Below are 26,164 nucleotides of genomic sequence, written 5' to 3'. Positions count from 1 at the left end.
AAAAAAATATATATATCTACAGCAAAGCATGACAAATACAAAAAAAATAGTTCAAATACTACATAAAGCAAAATGCAGTTTGATTGCTCTTGTAAAGTACACTGAATAAATTTACTGTAAAGAATACACTAATTTCTTTTTTTCTTACTGCTGAAAAAGGCTAACTGGAATATGTACATAAGCCATCAAGCTTTGATGGATATCTGGAGCCAGCAGTCATGTTTAAAAAAGTTTGATTTGCATTTATGCTGTACTCTAGTACAAGCTGCTGCCTGTTTAGTTTTCCTCTGGTGGCAGCAAATCAAAGCCTTATGGAACAGATCTTATTTGTTGCCTGTAAATAACAGTGGGTCACTGAAAGAAAAAAACAGTAATACCTGGGGGTTATTAACAAAGAGATCTTTCCTTTGCTGCAATAAAAAAAAATAAGAAAGAAAACCAAGAGGATTATATATATATATGGAATCGAATGGTATGTATTATTACAAAAAAATAAGGCAGGAAAAATTCCAGCTTTCTGGTTTTCTTGCGTTACCTACTTTATACTTTAAAGTATTTTCTTATGAACTCTGTGTGCCAGATCTAACTTATGTGTGATACTGCATTTTCAGAATTGGCAGAATCTAATATATTTTTAGATATTTTTTGACACTCAGGGCCTAAAAGGGAAACTTTCTGGTCTCAGCAGATTCTGAGCTGGTACAGAGTTGTCTTGCCGACTCTAATGGCTGCATAAAACATGTGTTTTATAAGAAGCTGAGAAGACACTTTTCTCTGTTCTGTGAAAACTGCAGCTATACTCAGAGCATTCATAAAACATTACAGCTACATCTTTCCTTGTCAAAAAGAACCCTTAGAATCAATTCCCCATAAAAGATAACAGTCTCAACAATTTCTGTGATTCTTCTGTGTGTACAGATTAAAATCCATTTCAGAAACAAACCAAAAAAACTGTCTCTCTCTTCAGGACTTTATTTGCAAAAGCATGATGCTGTAAGCACACCCAGAGCTCTTGCTAGCATCTGACTACTGCCCTAGTGTAAGGGCATGTTGAGATGTGTGCTTAATGAATTTGACTCCACTCATTTTCATAGTAAAGGTTAATTGAGTAAAGATTAGTTATAAATCAAGGGATAGGAAGTCACTTTGGTTTGTACTAGAACTTTCATGGTGTTTCATGTTGCATTCTGCACAGTCCTAAGAATTGAAGGTAGAGTTGCAAAGAGTTATTAATGTCAGCTTAATTTCTGAAGTAGAGGTTGATGTGACTGTTCCCTCTGTCTGTTTTCAACCTACTAGTCTGTCTGAGCCTTTGGCTCTTCTCAGCCAAGTCTGACAAAGAAGGAAATCTGCTATCTGCTCATTATTAGTTGGATGGATATAAAAGAAATGTAAGGGCTTGAAGAAATTAATATAGCTCTCAGAGTAAGAAACCTGGGATTTATCACTTTCAGCAGGGCAAAACAACTTGCCTTTTGCACTTAACTATTATGTATGACTATATTATAATTGCAAATGTATAGATTAAAAACTATGTCCACTTTTCTAAGACTAAAAGAATATTCACAATGTTTCAAGTAAGATACAACTTATTAATCCAAACTTAGATGTGTAGTTATTAGCCACATGTACATAGGATCAGAACAGATATGCTGTGTGTGAGGTTGTGGTGCACGGTTTACTCTTGCTGCTTTTTACTGAATATTTGCCAAAACTGGAAGTGACATCCCTGAGGATGTTCTTTCATCAGTCAACAGCTCTGTGCTGGCTGGTGTGTTACTGTTGTAGTGTTAAGGGTGTTTCCTTTCTGGACTTTGCTCTTTTCATACCAGCTACAAACCAGGATCTGCCACACAACTCCACTTAGGTCTTTCTGTTCAGACATTGGCTCTGCATTCCAATTTTTTCATATATTTAAGCAGGAGGGAACCTTAGAGTCATCCAGAAATGTTTCTGCGTGTAAGGGCTACTTGAGTGCATCCTGTTCTGTCATCAGAAAATTCCCTGCCTTCTACAAAACAAATTCTTCATAACTTGTATATTCTTTGCAAACGATCTGAATTTCCCCCAGAGTTTAAAGCATGCAGTTTCTGAGTCCCATGTAGTACTCCTTTCCAGCATAGCCTTGTCTGGTTATGCTCTTGTCTGCCCCTTTACTGTGAGCAGTAACCAAACCCCAAAGGTAAACACAGCTCCTTTTCCGAGATGCTGCATCTCGGATGGAGCAGGTGGGGACACACAGGGGAGCACAAGGGCACAATGGAACAATAGTGGCCAGAGCAATGATTTCAGCATCTCACAGCTGTCCCAACCCACTGAAAGGTTTTTCTCGGGGTGGCGGGGGATGATGACAAAAGAGATTTGAAGGAAGACAATGAGAGAGTTCTGCAAATGTTTACAGGGAGCTTGTCCTATGTGTGAGGAGCAGCATGGAGAAAGCACAAAGGTGCTTGTGTGAGCACATTAGTAACTGGGTGACAGAGTTGGCATCGCTCACAGCAGCACGGAGCCTGGAGTTCATATCACAAGGGTTACTTGAGAGGATGGAAAAACTCTGCTAAAGTCATTCCTTCTAAAAAGAACAATGTGGTATACATCAAATATGCATCACCTCTGCCACATTTCGCTTCAACCATATTTTCATCCCCACTCCTGCCACTGACAGTTTATCAGAATGCTCCCCCATGCTGTGAACTTATTGTTTCTCAGTAAATGCCATCAGCTTATCCCTGCTTTTCTTGGAAATCAGATGCAAAAACTCACTGCGGACATCAACAATCTGTTTCAGGGGTTCCCAAATTTCTTTACGCAATCCTGCCTATCAGTAACAATTTACTTTTTGCCTCCAGCATTTATCTTTGTTTGTGGGTTCTGGGACTTAAATATTGAAAAATTAAAGCATCAACATACATTGGAAATAATTTGGTTTTCAGAATCATCTGGGATATATCAGCGTCCCTAGCAGCCTGGTCTACACTTGTTAAAAAAAACACCCAAACCAAACCAAATCAAAACTAAAATGGAGGCAATTAAGTTATTTGCATACTAATGTTGTATACCGATAGATATACAACAGGGTGGTGTGTTGCAGCTGCAAACCAGCTTCCTGAGTTACATTCCGCTACAGTGCTGAGTAAGGGACGTGCTTCAGCCATCTCCTTTAGATTGGTGCCACATATATTCTTTTCCATAAAGTATGTTCTGTGAGCACCAAAATGAGTTCTGCCAGATCAGTTGTGCTGTTTGAACTCACTAAACTGCAGCAAAGACAAAAGATAACACAATTTATTTGCTGCAACCAATGTATGCAGCAGTTAGCTCCTCTTGTAGTGGGTGATTACTACAAAGACTTATCATTTAACATTCCCCTTTGTCTCTCAGCAGCAGAAAAATTGAAGGCAAAACTTTTAATGTTGCAAGACAGTGATGACTGTATTATTTCAAAAGTATATCAGTGCTGACCTTCATCCTTTACACAAAAAGCACCATATTGGTCATTCACAAAGGGATTGGTTTCAATTTTAACATCAACGGCTTTCACGCTCTGCTGTTTGCTGCCCGTCTTTCTGCATATAATTGTCCTAAAATAAAGAAGAAGAAGAAAACAATAATCAGAAATCTTCTGGAGTTGTACATGCAAGTGAAATTTGGAGATTTTTTTATCAGAGTAGTCAGGCTTTAGCCTTAACTGTTTCAGCATTGGCAAGTAAAGTAGTAGTGTGGGAAGACCTATGAAAAAAAGCCAAGGGAGAAATAGAAGTAATTAGAAAAATGTTTGCTGTAGATCAGTTCAAGGCATAGGGAGCAATAAAGGATGTTCATCTTATTATGTTCTGTAATACTTCTAAATATCAGACCTATACCCAGAATAATTAAGTCAATATTTTGCTCTCACATTTCAGCAATACATATTCCCAGCGATGGTACCTGGATAGAAATGAATAGGAAACTCAAGATTTGATCTGAAATTTTATAAATCATTAGCATTTACATTAAAGAACCGTTAAGGTTGTATATTTGTATATTGCTCAAAAGCTAACACAGGCAAACTTAGAAAATTCAGCTTGGGTTCTTGGAAGAAAAACAGCTTTTCTTTCTTTTTTTTTTTTTTTTTTTTTTAATAGCAATTTCACACTTTTGAGTAAACTCCATTTCTTCTGGTACTCAGGAGTACCTAATCCATCCTGTTGCCCATGATAGGCTTGAAGAAAAGTATTAGATCTGTGTTGGGTCTTACAGCACTGTAGATGCTGATGATGAAGTAGGGGTTTACTAATTATCTCTTCTCTCAGCTGTACTGGCTGCTTAAAGCTAGCAATAGAAGAGAGTTTGTTGTAGAAAACATTGGTTTTACTGTTAGATTGAAGGTTACAAAGGCTGGGAAAGTATTTTTAGAGCAAATTTTTGCAGCTGGATATTAATGGTGTGGGTTTATATTTTTGTGGACAGCAAGATTGTAGAAGTGTTGCACAGTCAGCTCTTCTAGTGAAAGGAAGATAAAAACACTTTCCACAGAATGAATCTTTCCAGTGGAGGAAATGTATCATTTTGTATTGTGCAATGGTCGAACTAATGTGCCATCAGTCCTCCACTAAATTTGAGGAATAAAATAAGATAAAATAAAATCCAATAATACAAAAAAATCTCCAAAAAAGTAAATAAAATGCTCATTCTTTGAGGGTGAAAAAGATCCAGTGGAAACCCAGTATTTGATGATGCACTTAAATGTTATATAACGATTTACAGATATAGGCTGAATTATGGTTGTACAGACTATTTTCATTTGGGCATGTGTTAGCTTTCGAGTAGCTAAATATGCAACTTTAATGTTCTTTTAATATAAACAAACAAAAGCAACATGAAACAAGCTGTATGGTGGTGGTCACACATATGCACCAGAATCGTTCCTACCACACTTCTCCTCTGGAAAACCACATGATATCATTCCCTGCTGAAAGCCCCTTTACGATTTAAAACCAAATTTGTTTCCTTTGTAAAGAAAGCTCCACTTGATTTTTTGAGGGAAAAAATAAAATCCCTTCCAAAAAGTCCCCTTTTAAGGACAATATTGTCCCCACAACTTTTAAATTCAGTTGTCTCAGAATGTAATGGATTTAAAGTCTGAGACCTCTAAGTCAGTAATTAAGCACTTAGACAAAAGCAGCTTGATCTGTCAAAATTAGTTCAGATGACTGAGAGGATCAGGACATCAATTAGAAATTTTCTCTATGTATATAATATTGACATATTGTTCCACTGTGTCTTACAAGGTCTAAGAGAATGATACACTTATGCTTCCCTTCAAAAATTAGCTCACCAACCTTAATCCTTCCAATAATTACTCAGTTGCTTAGATATCCAGATCAGTCATGTCTTGCAACACTAAGTAGACAGATAATGATATGACTGAAAAAAAAATGTGCTTTTCATATGTAATTTAGCCTAAAATTTTAGGCTTCAGGCTCACTCTCTCTCAAAAAAAAAAAAGAAAAAAGAAAAGAAAAAAAGACAAGAAAAGACAAAGAGGAAAAGGGAAGGGAAGGGAAGGGAAGGGAAGGGAAGGGAAGGGAAGGGAAGGGAAGGGAAGGGAAGGGAAGGGAAGGGAAGGGAAGGGAAGGGAAGGGAAGGGAAGGGAAGGGAAGGGAAGGGAAGGGAAGGGAAGGGAAGGGAAGGGAAGGGAAGGGAAGGGAAGGGAAGGAAGAGAAGAGAAGAGAAGAGAAGAGAAGAGAAGAGAAGAGAAGAGAAGAGAAGAGAAGAGAAGAGAAGAGAAGAGAAGAGAAGAGAAGAGAAGAGAAGAGAAGAGAAGAGAAGAGAAGAGAAGAGAAGAGAAGAGAAGAGAAGAGAAGAGAAGAGAAGAGAAGAGAAGAGAAGAGAAGAGAAGAGAAGAGAAGAGAAGAGAAGAGAAGAGAAGAGAAGAGAAGAGAAGAGAAAAAGAAAAGAAAAGAAAAGAAAAGAAAAGAAAAGAAAAGAAAAGAAAAGAAAAGAAAAGAAAAGAAAAGAAGAAAGAAAAGAAAAGAAAAGAAAAGAAAAGAAAAGAAAAGAAAAGAAAAGAAAAGAAAAGAAAAGAAAAGAAAAGAAAAGAAAAGAAAAAACAAATTAGTTTCGAAGACTGTTACCATCACAAAATTCTGGTCTCTGAAAATCAGCCCACACTCATTTCTATGTTCTATCAAAGACTAAAATTCCTGAGACTTGGAAGCCACTTTTGAAATGCTTATCTTGAATTTTCTAATTTCTAATTCCAGTTTCTATGTTTATGTATTTTGCTTCTACCCAAAACACTGTAATTTCTTTATCAGTTCTTCATCAGGCTACAAAGTTATCTGTGGGTGACACATCGTTAGTGCAACGAGGTCATCACCAAAACAGGATACCTGGCTCATGAGTAATATCTCATATTTAAAGTGCTAGTTTTTCTCACCTTTTTTTTTTTAAATATTGTACAATAAATTACAAGTTTGTAGTTGATAGATTTTAGCAATTAGCTAATTCATTTTAAGAACCTTTCTCAACTGATATCCAGTGTGACCAAACTTAGAAAGGTGTACCTTGTGTATAGTTTCAACATTATACGTAAAGAAAGGCTTTAAATGGAAGATCTTTTACGTGTATTTACATATATCTGCTACTTAGGACTTTAATTTGGATTTTTGTCATATTAAAATTTATCTGATTAAAAATGCAAGCATCCTAATGCAATTCTTCTGAAATGAAAGAAATCTTGCCTTGTACACAAGACACAGTGCTGGGTCAATGACTGGACTTATCTCAGATGTCTTTTCATACCTTAATGATTCTGTGATACTAAAAAACTGAAGAAAGAAAATATCTTTTTAATCTCTTTCATTCCTTCTTCTCTGACAGTTTCCATCTCAAGCTCAGACCTGCAAGCTTTAAACACCTACAGTAAGCTGTTATTGTTGCTGATGACTAGAGCTTCAAGAGTGCTTGGCATTTCTCAGTAGCAGGTCAATCAGATCTGCAATGCCATGGCATAGAAATAGTCTCTTTGCAGTCAGTAGGATTTCAGATATGTCTAAAATACGCATTAATTTTCTGAGTTCTTGAGGGTTCCCCTACATCCTAAATTGTTAGCTTTTAATCTATAATTAGAACTTAAAAACACAGGTACACTTTTGTCGCAGTTCTAAAAGGTGGAGTGTAATGCTTTTAAGTTTGTTACAATTTTCATGACTGAAAAACAGATACCAATTCAGAATTGACCATATCTTGAAATTTCTTCAGCAGCACAGCTGTGCCAAAATAAGAGACAAAAAATTGTACAGCTGTCCTACTCTTTCCAGCATCCTGCTGAGAGGTGTTGCTGCCTGGTTTGTTTCTTGGCTGTATTGAATTATTGCCCTGGAGCATGTATCATGGCTGAGAAAATGTCTGTCCAAGACTGAGCACCAAGATGTTTCCTATTACCATCCCAGTAGCAGTTGCATCTGGACAGTTTTCCTTATCTCCTGTTAATAGGCCCATCAATGTCTCGCCTCAGGACTCAGAGATAACACTCTCCAGTTCTGTTTAACAGGTGATTAAGAACACACCTTGTGACTCAAAATAACATCAGCCCATTGTGAGATGCTCCGCCCAGGGGGAGAATCTAGGCATTCCCACCTGGATAAATCCAGGAATTTCTAGACAGAAAAGCAGCCTTTCCACAGGTTTCCAAGAAGACACAGCAACCACATCTGCCACTCCAAGAGGACTGCAGCCACTCCAATTTGGACTGCTACCAGCACACTGGCCAAAGCGGGTGTCAGGTTGTATTCTGACTTTGCCAGTGGTCTTTCTTTTGTATCATTGTGTGTATTTTTGTCTTTTGTTTTCCCTTTTCCCAATAAATTGTATTTCTGACTTGGAGTCTCTCACTGGTTTTGCTTTCGAACCAGAACAATGTCACAGACTTTATACTTTTTAATGGATACATCCACCTACACAGCTGTTCAGAATAATGTAGTCATGTACGTTTAATTCTATTTATGGATACTTGCATGCCCTAATTGAACTTAAGCTCATTACTCAGCATATAATGTCATTGGATGCTCAGAGCAGTGTAATGCTTGATTTTGTGCCCTTTAGTTAAGAAACAGATTTGATTTCATTTTCCTTCTGTGGAGATTTCTGATGAAGGCAGACGTGCTCAGAAGAAACATACTGAGTTCGGACAGCATATCACCCATAACAATTGTCTGTGATCCACATCTGCCTGAAACATCTGTGTATCCCTGAAAATTACTCTTACATGGCCATGAACTCACAATCTCAGCATAAAAACCAATCAGAAACACTATCACCATAGACCATGAACGTACCACATATTATCGAGTAAGATAAAGATGTGGCTGGTGGTGTTGACAACAGCCTCTGCTCTCTGATGAAAAATTGGAAGGTGCCTAAAGGTGTCTCCTTTGTTTCCTTGACAAACTACTGAGAATCTTCTTAGTCTACTGCTACCCAGCTTGGAAGGACAAACTGCTTCATGGTGCCTCTTCTCCTCCCAAAAGAGAAAACAGGAGACCAGGGATTCTGCACTGTGTTGAACCTCAGCTCAACTCCTGCTGTATAATATGATTCAGCCAACTAAGAACATTTAACAGTCCTTCTTCTGTACCCACCTTGGAAAAAGATCAGAGCTTGGCCAATCTGATCACTGTTTTCCTGTGCCATGACTCAGATATTGCAGATATCATGTGCACACACATGGAGAAATTCTAATATGTGGCACAGTAAGGTATTTACCAGACTTCCCAGAAGTCTTCTGCTTACTCTTGTGCTGCTTAAATTTTTTTCTAATGTATTATGTAATGAATGAGTAACTGGTATATTTTGCTCCACTCTCAAAGATGGAAATAGCAGAAAAGCTGGCATGAGTAGTACTTGTTTTACAATATGCCATAATATGCCATAATATAATATGTATTAATGAATATATGATAATGATAGGCTTGAACTGTTGCAATTATAGTTAATGTCATAAATTTTATGTATATATGTATGTATAACAAAGGATTTTTTCATAAAGACATAGTATTTTTATATAAATTACAACTTTTTATAGTAGGATCCACTGATAATTTTGCTTTCTAAGAAAATTACAAGGCAATTTTGTAATACTTGAAAATGTTTCAGTGAGCCCAAGTTAAAACATATGGGTTTGACAGATGAGTTTATATGATAAAGCGTGATCCATCAGCACAGAAAACAGTAGGTGGGACATTTTTTGTAGTTGCTACTTTATCCACCAGTTGATTTTAGGTTTTGTAGTCTTAGTCAATAAATTCACTGAACTGAGTCAGAATGGTCTTATGACATTGATTCATAGTAGTATGAGTTTGCAAAATATTCAGCTCAGAAGAACATCAGGAACAATGCGTTTGTTGAGGCACTGTGAAAGTCTAGTTGATAACACACTATAAGAAACCTTCCCCTAATTAGAAAGTTAAAAACTTCATCACTTTTCTTAATCAAGATAAATCTTTAACACATTGTGCTATTTTTTTTTTTATGGGTCAGCTTTACTGTTTGTGTTTCAGTAACTAGGTAAGAGAAAAATACCAACAGTAGTCTGGGAGCCAAACTAGGGGATTTTTATTCTTAGTCTTTCCCCTCTGTATTTTGGGAAACTGCAAATTACAAAACTGGCTCTGATGAGGAATAAAATATAAATGACATGTTCATGATTACCAAAGGGAGGAAAATTTCCCTGAAAAGTCATGAAGGGGAGTGCAGGTGGGCTTTGGAAAGTCCATGGCCTGGGAACTATAGAGGCTAATTTTGGCTGGAAGTGTCCCAAAGAAAGCAGCTGCTAAGTGTGACATGAAGACATTCCAACAGCAATACTGCCACTGGAAATGTCAAAAGGAGGTCTTACCAAGGCAGAACCAATATCCTTTAGATTCTTAAAAATATACACTAAAATGCAGCCTTTTGTGCTTAAAATTGTACATATGACTACTGAAATAGTAAGGCCTCTGTTCATTAAATAAATATGGCCCATTCATGCAGGCTTTCATACTGTAGCCTAGTATGAAAGATTTTATATAGCCATTTTATTCTAATATCACTAGGTACATATAATTTGAGTGTTCTTAGTGCATGCAAAGGAGAATCGTGTTGCTTCCTGGCCTGGACTAAGTTGGGTGCTCAATGACATGTCAAACATCACTAGAAAGGTGGTTTTGCCCAATTTCATTTTACAGGCTCCGGTTTAATCCAGTAAATCCAGTAACAGAGGTTACTGATTAGTTACCAAAAGGTTTAAAAAAATACAAAAATATTTTCTGAATGCTATTAATTTACAAAGCAGCTCCATTCTCAGAGGAAAGGCTTTCAGATGCAACAAAGCATTACAGTGATTCTAAAAAAAAGGCAAAATATGTGAACTTCTTTTGAAAAGTAGAAAATCAACCTCATTAGAACTATCTGGCAAGTTAAAATCCTGGTATTAGCACCTCTTGTGCATTTGCAAAGAATAAGTATATCCCATTTCTGTCTTCATTTGTTCAGATAAATAAATGATCACCTTTTAATGATCGCCTTTTAATAAGAGAGATGCTTTTTTGTCTAATCCTAGTCTGAGCCCAGACCTCCTGAGCTTGGATGCGAAAAATTGCACTACGCTATTGCAGGTGGGGTCTCACTGGTGCCTCATTCAAGCTCTTCAGTACTGCCCTCTCTCCTCTGGAATTGCTGCTGGATGTCTTTTAGGATGATCACATTTATTTTTCTCACAAATTTTACGTGAGTTATTTCACTTTACAACAGTTCCACTGCCATCCTGTGTTCTGTGACTATACCCAGCTCTTTCTCCTGCTGTGCATTTCTGGCTGGTTTAAGACAGAAATTCCTCTTAGCCTTCATAAAATACTGTTGCATTGCACCCCATTTCTGTTACTCCATCTCTATAGTCAGGCTTGCCTTCCTGTTCAATATTGTGATTTTCTTTGGTCTTAGGAATGATTTCTAACCTTCTGGCATTAATTAATTTCTCTAGCAAACCCATGCCTTTTGTGCCAAAGCTTGCTAAAGTTTTGCTAAATCCCTCAGAGTTCATTACAAAAAACCTTCCAGTAAAAATACAATTTAAAAGCGAGAGTCATATGTCACTTAGTAAATGGCAGCTCTGAGGACGGTGATGCTACAGTTCAGCAGATGGTGGTTTGGGTGCTTGTCCTAGAAAAATGCATTAAAAAAAATGCATTTTCTTTTGTGCAGTGCTTTTCCTCAAAAAAGTACATTTTCTAAAATGTTATTCAATTATTGGGCTGTCTCTTTCACAAGAAAAATAGCTGTCATACTTTGTCCATGCTGTTGTCCCAAGTTGTGCTAAGAAACTATTTGCTTCTCCCAAAGGTGATGGAAAGTGACTCGTGTCTACGTTGCTCAGTGACATCACCCCTTGGAGTAAACTGGCCATGCCCTTTTCCTAAATTCAAGTTTCTTGACTGAGCTTTATGTAGAAATCCTTATACCTGAAACACAATTACTTTGTTTTTACCTTGCATGAGACTTACTGAGATGATTGACAAGAAGCAGCAAGAAGAAAAAGTCATCTTCTAGGAGAGCATGACATGAGCTGTGAGCTGTGGGACTGGAATTTGTGACATGAAGGCATTCTGTAGTCCAAAACCTCCTCAGACAATTTCATAAGCAACTTCAGCATTTTGAATTGGACCATGTCCTGTCAGTTATGTCTGGATTTTTCTCTTGAAGGGAATTACTTGACCTGCCTCAAATATATGTCTGGGAGCAAATTCATGTGCATTATCACCAGTCAGCAGAGCACAGCCTTGAAATAAAACCAAGAGTTTGACAAAGCCACTTATCACCAGAACTGCTTCTCTGCAAAGAAGAGTGTGCCTGTTTTAGCATGCATACCTGGATGAATTTCAAGGGACCCACAAGCCCAAGGCTTTATAAATACAAATGAGAGGACTGGCAAAGGTTAGCAACTGACCCTTTATTTCATTCCTTGGTTATTGCTTTTTTTCTTTCCCAGGAAATGTGCTTTTATTACCATACCGCCAGGTACTGGGCAAGTCCCACACAGTAGGCAGAAAAAGAAGTAGGTAGTCTTGTGAAATGCCATATTTGAGTCTTATTATTACATTTCCCACTGGTGTAATCTGCAGTGAGGGCCCTGTTGTGTTTGACACTGTAGAAACATTTAAAAGCAGTCAGTGCAAAACCCAAAGAGCTAACAAAAGGAAGGAAAAATAGAGACGAAGTAATTTTCCTAGTAACAAACACCTGGTCTGTGGTCAGCCAAGAAAAGAAACCCTGTCTTCTGACTCTCACAGGAGAGCTTATTCTAGCTGACTCTGCTTGCTCACTCCAGACTTATCCCCTCTGGAATAAATTCTCCAGGGACTGGGTAGGAACCAGCCCAGGGCAATTTCACACAAAGGAAGAGGTTGACAACCCTGCAGGAAGGCTCTCAGAAGAAAAATTTTATGCAGAGCTTCAAAGCTGTTATAGAAAAGATACGTGGCTCCATCTCTTTGCAGGCAAATAAGGAACAGGATAGGGAATAGGACAGCTTCATCTTTTCCATCCTACAAAAGCACTGGAAATTAGTGAATTTGCTATGAGGATGTTTATGCAAGGAGTTGAGGATGTTTAACAATTTCTAAAATAAATAGCTGTTTGCACAGGGTTGATACTAATACCAATTGTGTCATGTTCACTTCCCAATTTTCAAAAACCTGAGAAAAGAAGTCAAGACTCTACAGGACATGCTGACCAGTGCTGGAAGACTCAATACAAAGTTTTCTAGGGTGACATCTGAATTAAAAAGATAGCAGTGAGAACCTTTCAGAGACTCTGCCACCTTTTTTTCATTTATATTCTGGCAGATCACTTGATGGTTTTACTGACTCACATGTCTGACATGCAAGTAAGTCATAAGAGTGTCATTTTTAGTATAAATAGCTATTAGGGCTCATCTGACAAATGAGACTTGCCTAACGACATTTCATTTCCTGAAATGTAACAATGTGTAATGCTTTACAAGTTACACATGTCAGGACTGACTTGTAAATGGCTTACTTCTGGCTTGCTGGGAGAAGTTATCCTTACCTACTTGTCAGTGGCTCTTCTCAAAAAGTTCCCAAGCCTCTGGACTGCCAGGAACATGTCTGTGTGAAGAGCCCTGAACCCTGAATTCGGTTGGCCTGAACAACTGCAAGGGCAAGACAAGAACATCCCCATATTCCTGTGAAAGAAGTTCTGTTTCAGGCTGCTCAAACCACAAAACCACCCAGTTTATTGTGTCTTTGGATTTGCTGGCAGGGATCTATTTGTTTAAGCAATTTCCATTCTGCATCAGTTGAAATGAATCATATTCATCAAGACCTGCTGCTTGGACTAGCCCAGTTTGCAGGGAATGAAGTGGGCATATTTAAATATGGATGATCTGCATTTACATGAGGGTCATCAGAAATTTGACAGTCACCCAAACTGGACTGGCTCTTTAGTCCAAATGCTCCTCTTTGCCCATGGAAGAGGTATAGGCCAGAGAGCAGGCAGTATAAACATGCTCACACTGGCTCTGTGATGTGCTTCTACCATAACAGGAGAAACTCCCACAGGTTTCCAGGCTATGATTTGGCTGTAAAAATAATATAGACAAAATAATCAACGGTGATGGATATATTTACCAGAAGTGAGATTATAATTACTCACTAAAACCATAAATAGTCATCAGAAGTTAACAAATCACAGACTTGTGCAAAACCTGGAGAATGGATCAAGCAGTGGAAAAGTCCTTGCATGTCTGCTAGACGTCTTATTCAGTTTTAAATCTAAGTGGTGAAAGGAGGGCTGAAGAATGTCAGAAAATCTGCAACACTGTAATGACTTCAATCACATCATTTGTTTGTGTTTACTTCTACTGCCAATGTCTAATCCATTTTTCCTCAGGGGAAAGATTGGGATACCTTCCAGGCACGAAATAAATCAACCAAACCTCATTCTTCCTGAAATTAAGAACTTCTATCATGCTCCCTCCTATTCATCTCCTTTCTGATGTACACAGTCCAAGAGGATATGGGAGAGTATTCGACTAAAGCTCTGTGATTTGCATTTGATGCCAGTTAGCTTCTGGGAGTTTTCCAAGGTTTTAGGTCCAGCTTATAAAGTCCTGAACAGTTTTGGACCTGGCAGATGTGGGGAGGTCACCTATCATTCAAAAATGTGGAGGTTCATCAGGATAAATACACAAGGTGTGCCCAGCAAAGAGTCCTTTATTTTGGAAATAATTTTCCATACTTCTCTAACTTGTGGGCATGCTGTGAAGCCTGTTTTCCTTTCTCTAGGTTATATCAAATGATGTGGAGAGGATTTACTACATACCAGCTATCCTTTATCCCTGCTGTCATGTTTCCAGTTATCAAGTAAATGCCCAAAGTATTGAATCGGTACATTTTAAAAAATAAATAACTAATTTAGTAAAATAATTGGAGTCCCTTGTTAATAGATTTTCCATTACTTTAATAATTGTTGAGCCCTTTTTTGGGACACTTTTAGTACCTTTCCCAAGATACAGTAACAATACATATAGTATTCCAAAGGAGGCTATTACACTGACCTACACATATATATTTCTTTATAGTCTTCATCCCATTCCATGAACACTCTAGCAACTTCTTTGTTTGCTTGGTTGTTTGTTTGTTTGTTTGTCTGTTGTTATTACAGCTGCAGTCTGACAGAGGTTTTCTTTGTGCTGTCCATAGCAATGTCCTCATATCTTTCCTGGCCTGACAGAGGTAAATCAGACCCTGTAAAGATATTTTGAAGTAGATTGCATGTTCCTCCTGCATGTATTATCATTGAACTCCTTTTGGCATCATTTTACCCTTTCATCTAAATTTCTCTGTAAATCTCTATATTGGAGCTGAACTTGTTCAACTTAAACAAACGACTTTGTCCCATTTGCACTCTTTGCACTCAACTGCTCAGTTTTTTCTCCAGAGCTGCATTAACTTACAGTTAAAACAGATTAGCCCTTTTAGGCAGTATACAATTCCTATTTTTCCCCAGAGCCAAAAATACCCAGTTCAACGAACCAAGTAACATACTTTCTGGTGCTTGCCCAGCCATGGGTAAAATAGCCCCAGAGTATAAAATTCCAGCTCTGAAGAACTTTTCTCTCTGGTGAAGCTTTCCAGTGAAGGTCAGATGTGGTGACTGCACAACAATGGTGTACTGATGTGCCCCCACAAGGTTCTTTCTGATAAATACTTTAGAGACTTCCATAATAAGGACAGGTTTACTGGGGGAATGGAGTACAGCAAGTTAGAAGGGATGAAAAGTCTTCATTTCCTTCCCATGCTTACGAAGTATTTTTATCACTGTATTTTTATCACCGTATTTTTATCACAATTTTGATAGTGAAGATATTCAGTCTACAGCTGATCTATTAATAGTCACAGCTCCAGTGCCCATAGCAATTAATTGAGGATCTCACTGGACTAACTAGTGGATTTGCTTAGATAAAAAAAGCCATGATTTCTTCTCCTACCCATCATCATTCCTTACTTCCAGAATACAGAGGTTTTTATAAAAGTCCCTGTACAACAACTTTGCCATGGACTTCTTACAGTTATAAAGTTTTCCTGGCTAGTTAGCCTGCACGACATCTCAGCAACTGTCTTGGGAAAAAGATTTTTGGGGTTTAGATCACTGTGTTTTATCCTGAGACATTTCTGGATTTTTTTTTTTTAATGACCAGAAGTACATACAAATAAATTTTCAAACAATTTTTTCACCTGGAAAAAAAAAAAATCAGATAAAATGGCTGCTTTTCCTTGAAATTGTTTAAATATAATATTTCATTAATAGTAATAATTTTCTGTCCTTTGGAAATTTTATTACTAAAAATACAGAAACACCAATGCTTACTGGTTAAGTAAGAAGACTGTTAACTGCCACAAAATCTAATAATATGCTAAAGTTTGGAAACTTTTTTTCCATAAAACAAAGCTTTATCCCCTTTGAACATTGAAAATAGATTTGATATACTCCTTCTGGGCAATTCCTATATGGTCCCAGCTTCAGTGACATCAGACATTCCCTCAACAGCTCCATTTACATTCCTGCTTCAAATTAGTCTCTACAGAGGCAACAAGGCAAGGCTTCAAGCAAGGAAAAGCTCAGCCTAGTGCCATGTCAAGTCATCCAAGCTACCTCAAACACATTGAGGGACAATGTCAGTTCCCTGGTGGGCTTTCTCAACAAACTTTCTAGCACATGTGGGTTATCATATCTAAGTGCATCTGTGCCTTTTTGAACATGCCTATTATCTGCTCAGCCATGCATTGATATCTTAGACAGACACGTGGTTCCCCATGAGAAGTTTTGTTTGCTGAGCTTCTGAAGGACTGGAGAATAACAGAATCAGTGGGAGCACTGACACCAACTCCAGTACCGTGTCATCAGCAAGGATGTGTCCTGCAAGGCTCTTTAGGGCTCAGCACCCCACTATTGGCCAGGGGAACAGGAGCCATGATGATGTAATTCAGCGGGAAAGAAGAAGAGGAAATTGTGTCAAATCTGTGAAATCATAATGTGAGACTGATGAATACTTGTGTATCTGCAATATTAGCTGTAAAAAATGAATTCTTGAGGGACAGTGGCCAATTTAGCTGTATGTAATGGTGATTGAATTGTGGCCAGTGTTTTTCAGTGAATCTTAGTCAAGGTGGAAAACTTGCTTGACAACCATCATTCATACTTCCCAGAAAGTGCTATGCTGTTGTCCTTACCCAGCAGAGCCGCTGGCGAGCCATCCTGTGGTGCAGCCAGCAAAAGAGCAGTCCAGAACAGCCCTTTTCAGTTCTTCTGCAGTTGCTAAGCGAGCACTCAGGTCAACACAAGCTTTCTCAGCTTTGGCTAAATCCAGACCCTGAGAGTTGTTCTTGGACTCAAGTGCAAACACTTTCCCTGCAACACCAAGAAAGGACATGTCATCTATCATGGAATTGTATTCAATACATATTCAACAGAAATATTGCAAATTATCACCAAATAAAGCCTTCATGCTTTTACTAAGTTTATTTTAATGGCCCACCTTTTTTTTTTTTTTTTTTTTGAAAGCCTAATTTAATCAGGACTGTAAGTATCCTTGTGTTAGCTTTTCTTTTAATTTTGTCCACCACAGGAAAAGCAAGAATGGCAAAGCCACTAGTCATTCCTATCTCAGAGGGGAAGCTTGTCTTGCCTCTGTGGGTCTGTGCTTAAGATCTGGAGAGATAAAGCATGATACTCTCTCATATGCACATACAAAGTCAAAATCACAAAGAACAGCTCCTGTAGGCTACTAATGCTGGAATCCATTACTAAACATTTTACAGTTACTCTATAACAGCTGCATCCATAAAGTAAGCACATGCCTTAAAGCCAGTATTGCAGCCCTGTCTTCCGCATCAGAAATAGATTTATATTTACCTTCTAAAATCAAAATTATGTCATTCTATGACATCTGGTGTCTAAATGCAGATGGCTTCATTATCATGTCTTTTTGAAAAGATAGACAGAATTGTTTTATTAATGGAAGGCTTTTTATTTTTTTTTTTTTTTTTGAATGAGCATGAGAACATATTTAGCATAACATTTTTTCATGTTATTTTTATTTTCTGTTCAGTTTATTTTTCTTTAATTTATCTAATACCAGGAGAGTTGAAAGGGTGCAAGTTAGAGGTTTTGGCAACTGGGAACATGTCAGTTGGGGTTTTGGCACTGAAGTTTGAGTTACTGGATTATGGAATAAACATGTTAGCTGGGTGCTCCAGTAAAAGAAATAAACAATGAGACACTTTGCAGCTGACATTTAAGTTGCCATAACTTATTTTTTCTCTTGATAACATCCCTCAGAATACCTTCTAGATTTCAAAGGTACGGACTGAGATTGCTTGCAGTTGCAGGAAGAAAATTTTTAAGCACTGCTCATTCTGTAAATGCCTGGAAACTCTTATTTATGTCTTATTTCCAAAGTGGATTAGTGGTAGTGATTATATGAATGCATAACTTCCAGCACACACCAAGTGTTCATTATATGGCCAGCTTCACACTCATAGGAGATATTGACCAGTAGTGGGAACTCCTCGTGCAAGACTGATTCAGCCTGGTTCTGTACCAAGTGCCACTCTCACCACACGCTCTTTCAACAAACTGGTAAATCTGATTCTAATCCCAAATACAGGGAATTTATACCGGGTAGGTCCACCCCCAACAGCTTTCTGTTCTCACCTGTGCACAACTACACCCGCTAGAAGAATCACAGTCCTTACATCAAAAACATAGTTTCTCTCAAGTAAACATGTAATTTATGTTTACATTAGCTAACAAGGGTAGATGGGTCCTAATGAAAATTCCTACTTTGGTGGGAATTCTACATTTGCACAGCAGGAAGCTATCCACACGTGGGAAAATGGCAATTTAAATAAGCAGGACAAGCACCTATGAGAAGGAACAGAAATTCAGAGTACCCAGAGTGATTTTCCTAAGGATGTTAACCAGTTGTTGACCAAGGAATACAACCAGAAACACCGGGGAGTGTGGTAACCACTAGGTTACAGGTTACATTGTCTTTGGATTCTCCACCGTAATCAAAACCATTAACTGTAATTATAATGGGGGCTTTAACACAAAGTAGTGAAAGCAGCAAGCCTCTACACCCCTGAGTACACAAACATCAGGATTCTTTACACCATGTCCCAAATAATGCACATCACACTAATGTAGCTCCTTTTTCCAAAGCCTCGACAGGCACAGTGAAGTGTGCACGACCTAGGGAGAGAGACATTACAGAGAGAGAGATGATGGTTTTGAACAGCCATTCTTAAGTGGCAAAACAACTTTTGCTCCTAAAGGAAAACAGAGATTAAATGTAATTATTTACAAGGCTCTGTCCCAACTAAAAGCTTGTCCACATTCTACATTTCACCATTAGACTCTTAGGGTTGAGGTACATCGTCAAAGACATATAGGGCAAGTTTGCATAACATCTGACTTAAATTGTGAATGTTATTTTAACATGGCGTAACCCTTATTTTCCAGCTATTAGTATTTCAGTTAGGAGCCTTAAAGAAAGGAAAAGGGTCAAGCTTTGAGTTCCATCTAGATACAATTAGTTAATGATTTAATCATTTTACCAGTAAGCAAGAGTTACATTTTTAGAGGAGTTTAGCCTATCCAAGACAGTACATCTACAGAGACATCTTCCTTTAACTACTGTTATGTTGTTTGCTAGTACTTAAGATATACTAACTTTTTACTAGAACCTATGAAGATTCTGTCAAAACAGTGTCTTGTCCTTTAAAAAGGTATCTGGGATGGTCAAATTATATAAACAAGTGAACTATAAGGTGAGCTAGGAAAGACTTACTGGTTTGGAAGTTACAGTGAACAACTTCATAGGAAATTCTAGTCAGACAGAATTTGGTTAGAAGTGAGTAAAGAAGGCCAATATGTTTATCAGACCAACCTGTGTATTTTCTTCAAAGTTTTAGAAATTCTGTGGCTATCTGCCCAGTTTTCAAGGTATGCCCTCTGGTTTTGTCTAATTTATTACTTAGAAAATGTAATAGTGAGTAAGGTTCATTGATCAGATGCTTGACCAATGGAATAACTGGATCCTCAATATCCTGAGATATGTCACACTACTGAGGGGCATTGACAGGAAAAAAATACAGGAGATATGCTAGCAAGGTAACAGGAAAAACACAAAACCACATGAAAAGAAGAAATCCCCCTAAACAAAAAAGACTGCAACACTGAATTCTGCAGCTTACAGTGTCATGGCTAACATACTCAAGATATGCATGTATTGAATTTTTCTCACTTTTAATCTCGAAAGTGGTATCATTTTCAATCTAAGGGAATCTAAGGGTCCTGGCCATTATTTGTAACATTTTTATCAGTCCTATTTGTAATGAAATGTTTCTTAAAAAAGGATTGTCTCTCATACTTGATGACATAGTCAATTTTTTTTATATTGGGGTAGTTGAAATTAGTCTTATCTCTGAGACAGTATCAAGAGATGTGTTGTCATTCTGTTTGAAATGTGAGACTGTTCTGTATTTCCATAAGACACAGGATGAAGGACCATGTCTACATGAGGAATGTAGTATGCCTTTGGTTGTGCTACCTTTGAGCAGCCACCTTGTCTGAGCTCCCTTTCAACTCTGTCACTTCATTTCTGCCCTGTAACATTTGTTTCCCATAAGGCTTCCACCTCCACAGGGGGGTGGAAATTTGTTACCAAAACTCTACACACTTTTCTGAAGCTTTCCTAAAGAAAGCAAGTCCCTTTGATTTAAAGATCAAGTTAAAAATCCATGCAAAGTAGTATTTCTCATGACACGTACTGAACATGTTGAGTTTATCAGGTTCAGAATGAAAAAGATCCTTCTCACAGTAAGATTCTTTTAGATTCCCATTTGAAACAATTGATAAGGCTTTTAACTTCAATGATGAGGCACAAATAATAAGACATCATTCTTCCAACTGCTATTTGTCAGCAGGATTCACAGTTCACATAAAAAATTCATGCTTGAAACAAAAGAGATGTCCTCTTTAATAACTAGCCTATATTAGATTGCTAGCCCCTACCATTATCTGATCACTATTGTCACAGAATATTAATTCTATTTTGATATATTGACAATGTTTTAGCAATTTTTTTGCAATAGATTAATATAGTTTTTACTTAAGAGTACCCCACTGTGTTCTGATTGGAAACATACCCACAAAGATGTAGATCTCAGGGATCCTAGGAATCATTTTTATCCCCTTGTTCAATTCCTGCCTAACTAGACTGTAGATTTCCCCTTGTAATTCCACCATCAAGTCCAAAAATTCATGGTTGAACAACATGCATCTAGTCATGATTCAATGCCTCCAAGCAATGGAGAATTTACAGCACACTTTATAGGAAATTGTTCCAATGATTCATTACTCTTACTCCACCTTATTTCCAGCTCCAAATTTTGCTAAACTCAGCTTCTAACAACTGATCCTCATAATGCTTTTAAGACTTTAGAGACATCTACAATCAGATATATGGAAGTGCAAAAAAAGATTTCTTCAAAAATAAAACCAGTCTAAAAGCTGTTTCTTCATATTTTACAGAAGATCAGTGGGTTTAACAGAATTCTACTGGTTATCAAGAAAAGAGTTTGGCTGATTTATTATCTTACAGTAACAGATACAACAAGAAGTTCTTCTGAGGTGCATAGGCACAGTTCAAAACCCACTGAAATGAATTCAAATTTCTCCATGTCTTCAGCAGGATTTGCATCATGCTTGAAGAAGTAATATAAAACTGCATAGTCAAATATACCTTAAAGTAAGACCATCCCTCAAAAACAATATAAAATGAAAGCACTTTAAAAGGCATGCCCAGTGTGCTGACCTCACGACATGACACTTCCTATTTCAAAGAATAAAACTTAATCAGTTTGAACCAAACAAATTTGATGAAAGATGTGCAAAAGTGGAGTCCATTATATTTTTACTTGAATGTTAAAAATTTCAAATTGAGGTAAAAGAGAGCAGAGGAAGGAAAAGTCACTTCCATACTTCGAGAGAAATTGAATTTTCGTTTCTATGGATATGTGTAACAATGTATCTTGATTTTAAGTGTAAAGGTGGAAGATCCAGTAACTCTACAATTGCAGACAGAGATTTGTCTTAATTAGCGTTCACGAATGTGGAGTTTATTTCTGTGAGAAACAACAGTGAATGATGTCTTATTCAATTAAAAAAATATTGCATCATCAGAAAAACAGCAAAATCAAGATGTCATCTTTTAGTTCCCCATCAGCTAAACCCAGCTTGATCCTAAATTTTGATTTTACTGGACACTTTAGTATCAAATAGTTGGACTTGTTCACGCAAAAATGTGTGGGTTTTTGCAAGCAGGAGAATGAAATGTGTAGACACCTGCTACTGAAATGTGAGCATCTAGAGAGAGCAGAAGGAAAAAAACATACATTTTTTCCTTTACTTAAAAAAAAAAAAAAAGGATGCAAAACAAGCCAAATTAAATATGTTACTAGAGGGATTTTCCTACTTTTGACATCATCAGTTTGTAGTTAGAGGCATGTCTCTCAGATCCTATTTGTGCCCAGCTTCATAGACTCTGGATCCTTTCACCTGCAACCTCTGCACTATACATGGACACTGCTGATGACTGGCTTGACCAATAGCACTTAATGTAATCCAAATTTAGCCAACAGACCAGCTCCAATTTGGCACAATTAGTAAAGCTTTGAGATTAGCACATCTTTTATTTCAGGAGTGTCTCAGTACGGTATTGCAGCTTGGTGCTCCCCGGGGTCCGTCTGGCCCCCGGGGCAGCAACCGCTGTAGGTGTCCCGGATAGCACTGTGCTGATGAGGCGCAGCCTGCCTGGGCCCTCCGGCTAGCTCTGAGCCGCTGGCTACCTTGCGAGCACTTGTGGAGTGATTTCAGCTCTTAGTGATTTCAGCTCTGTGCTCGCAAAATGCCTCAGCAGATGCAGGGAAGGAGAGAGGTGAAGGCTGTGTGGAGTTCTGCGGAGATGTCTTTATTGGCAGCTTCTGCAAAGGGTTCCAGTGACAGCTCTTCCGTCTGAACTGGGCAAAGGTATGGGTTTATATAGGCTATTGAGGGATCAGCATTTGACCTATGGCTGAGGTCGAGGAGAATACGACCTATAGCCTTACAGAGAGATAACAGGGGTCTGATGTGCGGAAGAGGGGTAGCTCTGTTCCACTCATCATGACTCTGCATTTCTTATCTTAGGCTAGTGACCGCCATGGAGGCCTTGCAGGGCCTCTGACTGCTACAGTACGGTAGATGAACCGCCATCACCCTCTCCTCTCATGCTCTGTCTCAGAGCAAGTACTCTGCAGAAAACTATAGTTCATATGTGTGGATATTTTAGGAACCTTGTAAAAAACAAAAGCGGGAGGCAAAAAAAGTGGAGGCAACTCCTGTGCAGGATTCAGGAAGCTGCATCCTTGTTCTCCAGTTCCAGTGCAAATAGAAAACAATTTAAACTCCCTGAATTTGCACTGATACAATTGAGAACTGTCACAATAACACATATTATTCTCCAGTAACTGCATTGGCAGTGGCACACCATGGTACCTCAGAGCATGAACAAGCCCCTGGGGAGTCTTCTGTCCATCTGACCCGGACCTGAACAGCTTTGATGAAGCACATTTCAATTGGGAAAAAAAAGTGGCAAAGCAAAACGGAGCTATATTTTATTTCTGCATTCGCCTAGGTATTTCTGCAGCCTATTTGTGCTACAGCAACATGTGCCACAGTAAATAATGGCCAAAAGAGATCAATTAAGCTCTGAAGTTTTACACCTTCACCAGACCTCAATGGCTGTCAGTTTTGTTGCCTACTCTCTGTCATTATTTTTGTGTGATATAATATAGTGAAAGTCTTCCTTACAGAAATACATTGCAACCAGTTTCAGAAGTTTGACTGTAACAGGGGCCAGTCTGAATTTCACAGGTTTTTTACAAGACATATTCAAAATCCCTTTAGCAGTTTGCAACACAGTCAGATACCTTCAGTTAAAAATGACAAATACACAAAAACGTATGTGTCACTCAGAATGGCCCATTGGCATTTAAGTGACATTTACATGTACTAGAAACTAGAACCTATATTTTGACCCATACCTTAAAAAATGAGAAGGTGGTTTCTGACTGGATCAGACCAGAATCTGCTATAAAAGAAAGTATTAATCCTGTTTCATACTCTCAGATCTTCTTAAATACATAGCAGTAAATTTTAAAGCTGACATACAGTGTTTTTTTTTCCTGTTTTAACCCAGATGGCTTATAAGACAGCGTTAAAGTTGTTTGCTCAAATATTAGTATTAGGAGAACCCACTGAAATCAAGTTAATAGCAGACTTACACATCTTTCACAATGCTACCTAAAATTTAAATAAAATTGCAAACCACATTTTTATAATAATGCTTGACAACTGTAAAGTACTTCAGATATTCTGCCCTTTCATACTATAAATGTTTTACCACATATGAAGTAAATTTGACAAACTGTTGAATGACAATTAAAATCTGTCATGACCTCTACCTTAAAATGATCTCCAACTTTTTTTTCCCTTTCTCTTTTAGTAGATGCCTGTTTAGGAATCAAAAAGTTAGTTTTGTTAATTTTATGGAAATGATAAAAATTGGAATGTGCCCCTGAAAAAACAAGGGGATATTCAGGTGAAGCATTCTTAGCAAGGGAAATTATTATTCCTGCCCTGTGTCCTTAAGTTCTGTGAAGAGTCCTTTTTCATGGATACGCTTTTCCCCCCTCTTCTCATTTCGAAGGCATTTTGCTAAGGAAGGAGTACATCCTAAAAACACAATCAGGGTTTTGCCTACTGCAACATCATGCAGTTGTCTGACACATTTATTTTCCTTTATGCTTAATGAAATGTAACTCTCTTAAACTTTACAAGAAAGGGTTCTGTTGTATAAATGGTATACATTTATACATTCTACTCAAAGCTGTAGAAACATACAGGCAAGAATAATTTTCTCCTTTTCCTTTGCCATACTTTGTCATCAACTGAAAGAAATTTAAGTTAAACAGGAAAAATACTGTGAGAACAAACAAGAAGAGATTTTTATTGCCCTATAATGTTTAAGTTCTGTTCTCTGGAATAATGCAGCAAACATCAATGGTAAAGGATTAGGGTACTGGAATTAAAAAATCCTGAGATTGGGCATAAATCTGTCTCAGCTGTGAAAGTGGAAAAATGTGACCATTCAGTATTGCTGTCCCAGGAAAACATACAGTTGTTTCAAAAGTAAGTGTTCTGGTTTAGACAAGTTGGTCATCATTATCACAAGCTGAATCATTAAAAGGGCATTAGGCTACTAGAAACTTTCAAGGGATGCAGCTTTTCAGGATCACCATTGGTGAGTAAAAAGTCCCATTTCAGAGTAACTGGTAGCTGGTGCTTCAGCCAAATCCATGTCCTGATCACATCCCTCAGCAGTGAAGTGCAGATGAAGCTCATGTGCAAAGTCATTTTCAGCGTGTGTGGCACTGAACAGAAGAGGTTATCAAAGTCTTTCACTTCTTGGATTCCCTTCCTCAAGTACCTACCCATATAAAGTGACACATCTGAAGTGGGGAGATCAGAAAGTCCTTTGGAGAAAAGGTACTTTGAATTATAAGGAGAGGTCTCCTAAAATATAACTGAGTCTTCTTAGTTGTGTTCTGGCTTTGTTTCATTATTCTTATTTCCTCTGGAAAAGTTCACTATCCTGTCATTTTGTTGTAATAAAATAATCTTAGCCTTTCTTAGCCTTCTGGGATCTTATTTCCTTTCTCTGCTTAACCCCAGGATATTTGTAAAGTCTCAAAAAGCTCTGAATCAGAAGTTTCCTAATGCAAACCGGGGCATGTATTTAAGCTTCTTATTAAAAAAAAAAAAAAAAAAAAAAAAAGCAGCAGTTGGCTTTGTTTTTTGTTTGTTATTTTCTTTTTCTTTTTGCAATAACACATTTCAACATACAGCCCTCATTCCAGCCATAGCAACCCAGCCCAAACTGAATGGGAGACTCACCATCAGCCTGAACAGAGATGATCTGAAGTAAGAAGAAGACAGATCCCATGCCCTGGAGAAAGGTGAGAGAGAATCTCTGAGAGCCTGGAGCCATTGCCCTGCTTGCAAAGCCCTCAGCTGCAGGAGGTTGGCTGCCGAGGCTTTTTCTCTCGCCTTCTCTGCACTTTCCTAGCGGGGTCCGCGGTGATGATTTCAAGGAGCACTTTCCGTCGGCAGGATCCTGCGTCTTGGGTTTGCACTGAAGGCGGGAGGGGTGGAAAAAGAAAGAGGGAGGGAGAGAGGAATCCTTGGCTTGGCTAGTGTGAAGGGGAGGGGAAGCTGGGGGGGGGGGGGGAGATGTCCAGCCAGCTGGGGCTGAGGAGAGGCTTTATCCAGCCCAGTCTGCAGGGCAGCGCGCACAGAGAACTGGTGTGAAAAGTCACATTATCCTGCCGGTAAATACCTAATGGATCACGGTGGAGGAAATGCAAAAGCCAGGAGGGAGAGAGAAGGGGGGAAGGACAAGCGACGAGCAGCAGTAATCCCTGTCTGAGAGGAGAAGGGCAGCTCCATAGCTGGTGCT

General features: G+C 38.2%; 1 protein-coding gene across 1 annotated transcript in view; it reads right to left on the bottom strand.

Annotated features, from left to right (window-relative positions):
- SUSD5 (sushi domain containing 5) overlaps positions 1-25,750 on the bottom strand; it is a 42,452-nt gene extending 16,702 nt beyond the window's left edge. Inside the window, exons 1-3 of the mRNA XM_053981166.1 lie at positions 25,603-25,750; positions 16,773-16,950; positions 3,463-3,581 (exon numbers count right to left, since the gene is read on the bottom strand). Of these exons, the coding sequence (XP_053837141.1) occupies positions 3,463-3,581; positions 16,773-16,950; positions 25,603-25,696 (391 nt within the window). The 5' untranslated portion in view covers positions 25,697-25,750. The remainder of the gene's footprint in view (positions 1-3,462; positions 3,582-16,772; positions 16,951-25,602) is intronic.
- Positions 25,751-26,164: the final 414 nt, after the last annotated feature.

The sequence above is a fragment of the Vidua macroura genome, chromosome 1 (assembly GCF_024509145.1).
Source record: "Vidua macroura isolate BioBank_ID:100142 chromosome 1, ASM2450914v1, whole genome shotgun sequence".
NCBI lineage: Eukaryota > Metazoa > Chordata > Aves > Passeriformes > Viduidae > Vidua > Vidua macroura.
This window is presented reverse-complemented; position numbering and strand designations above follow the sequence as displayed.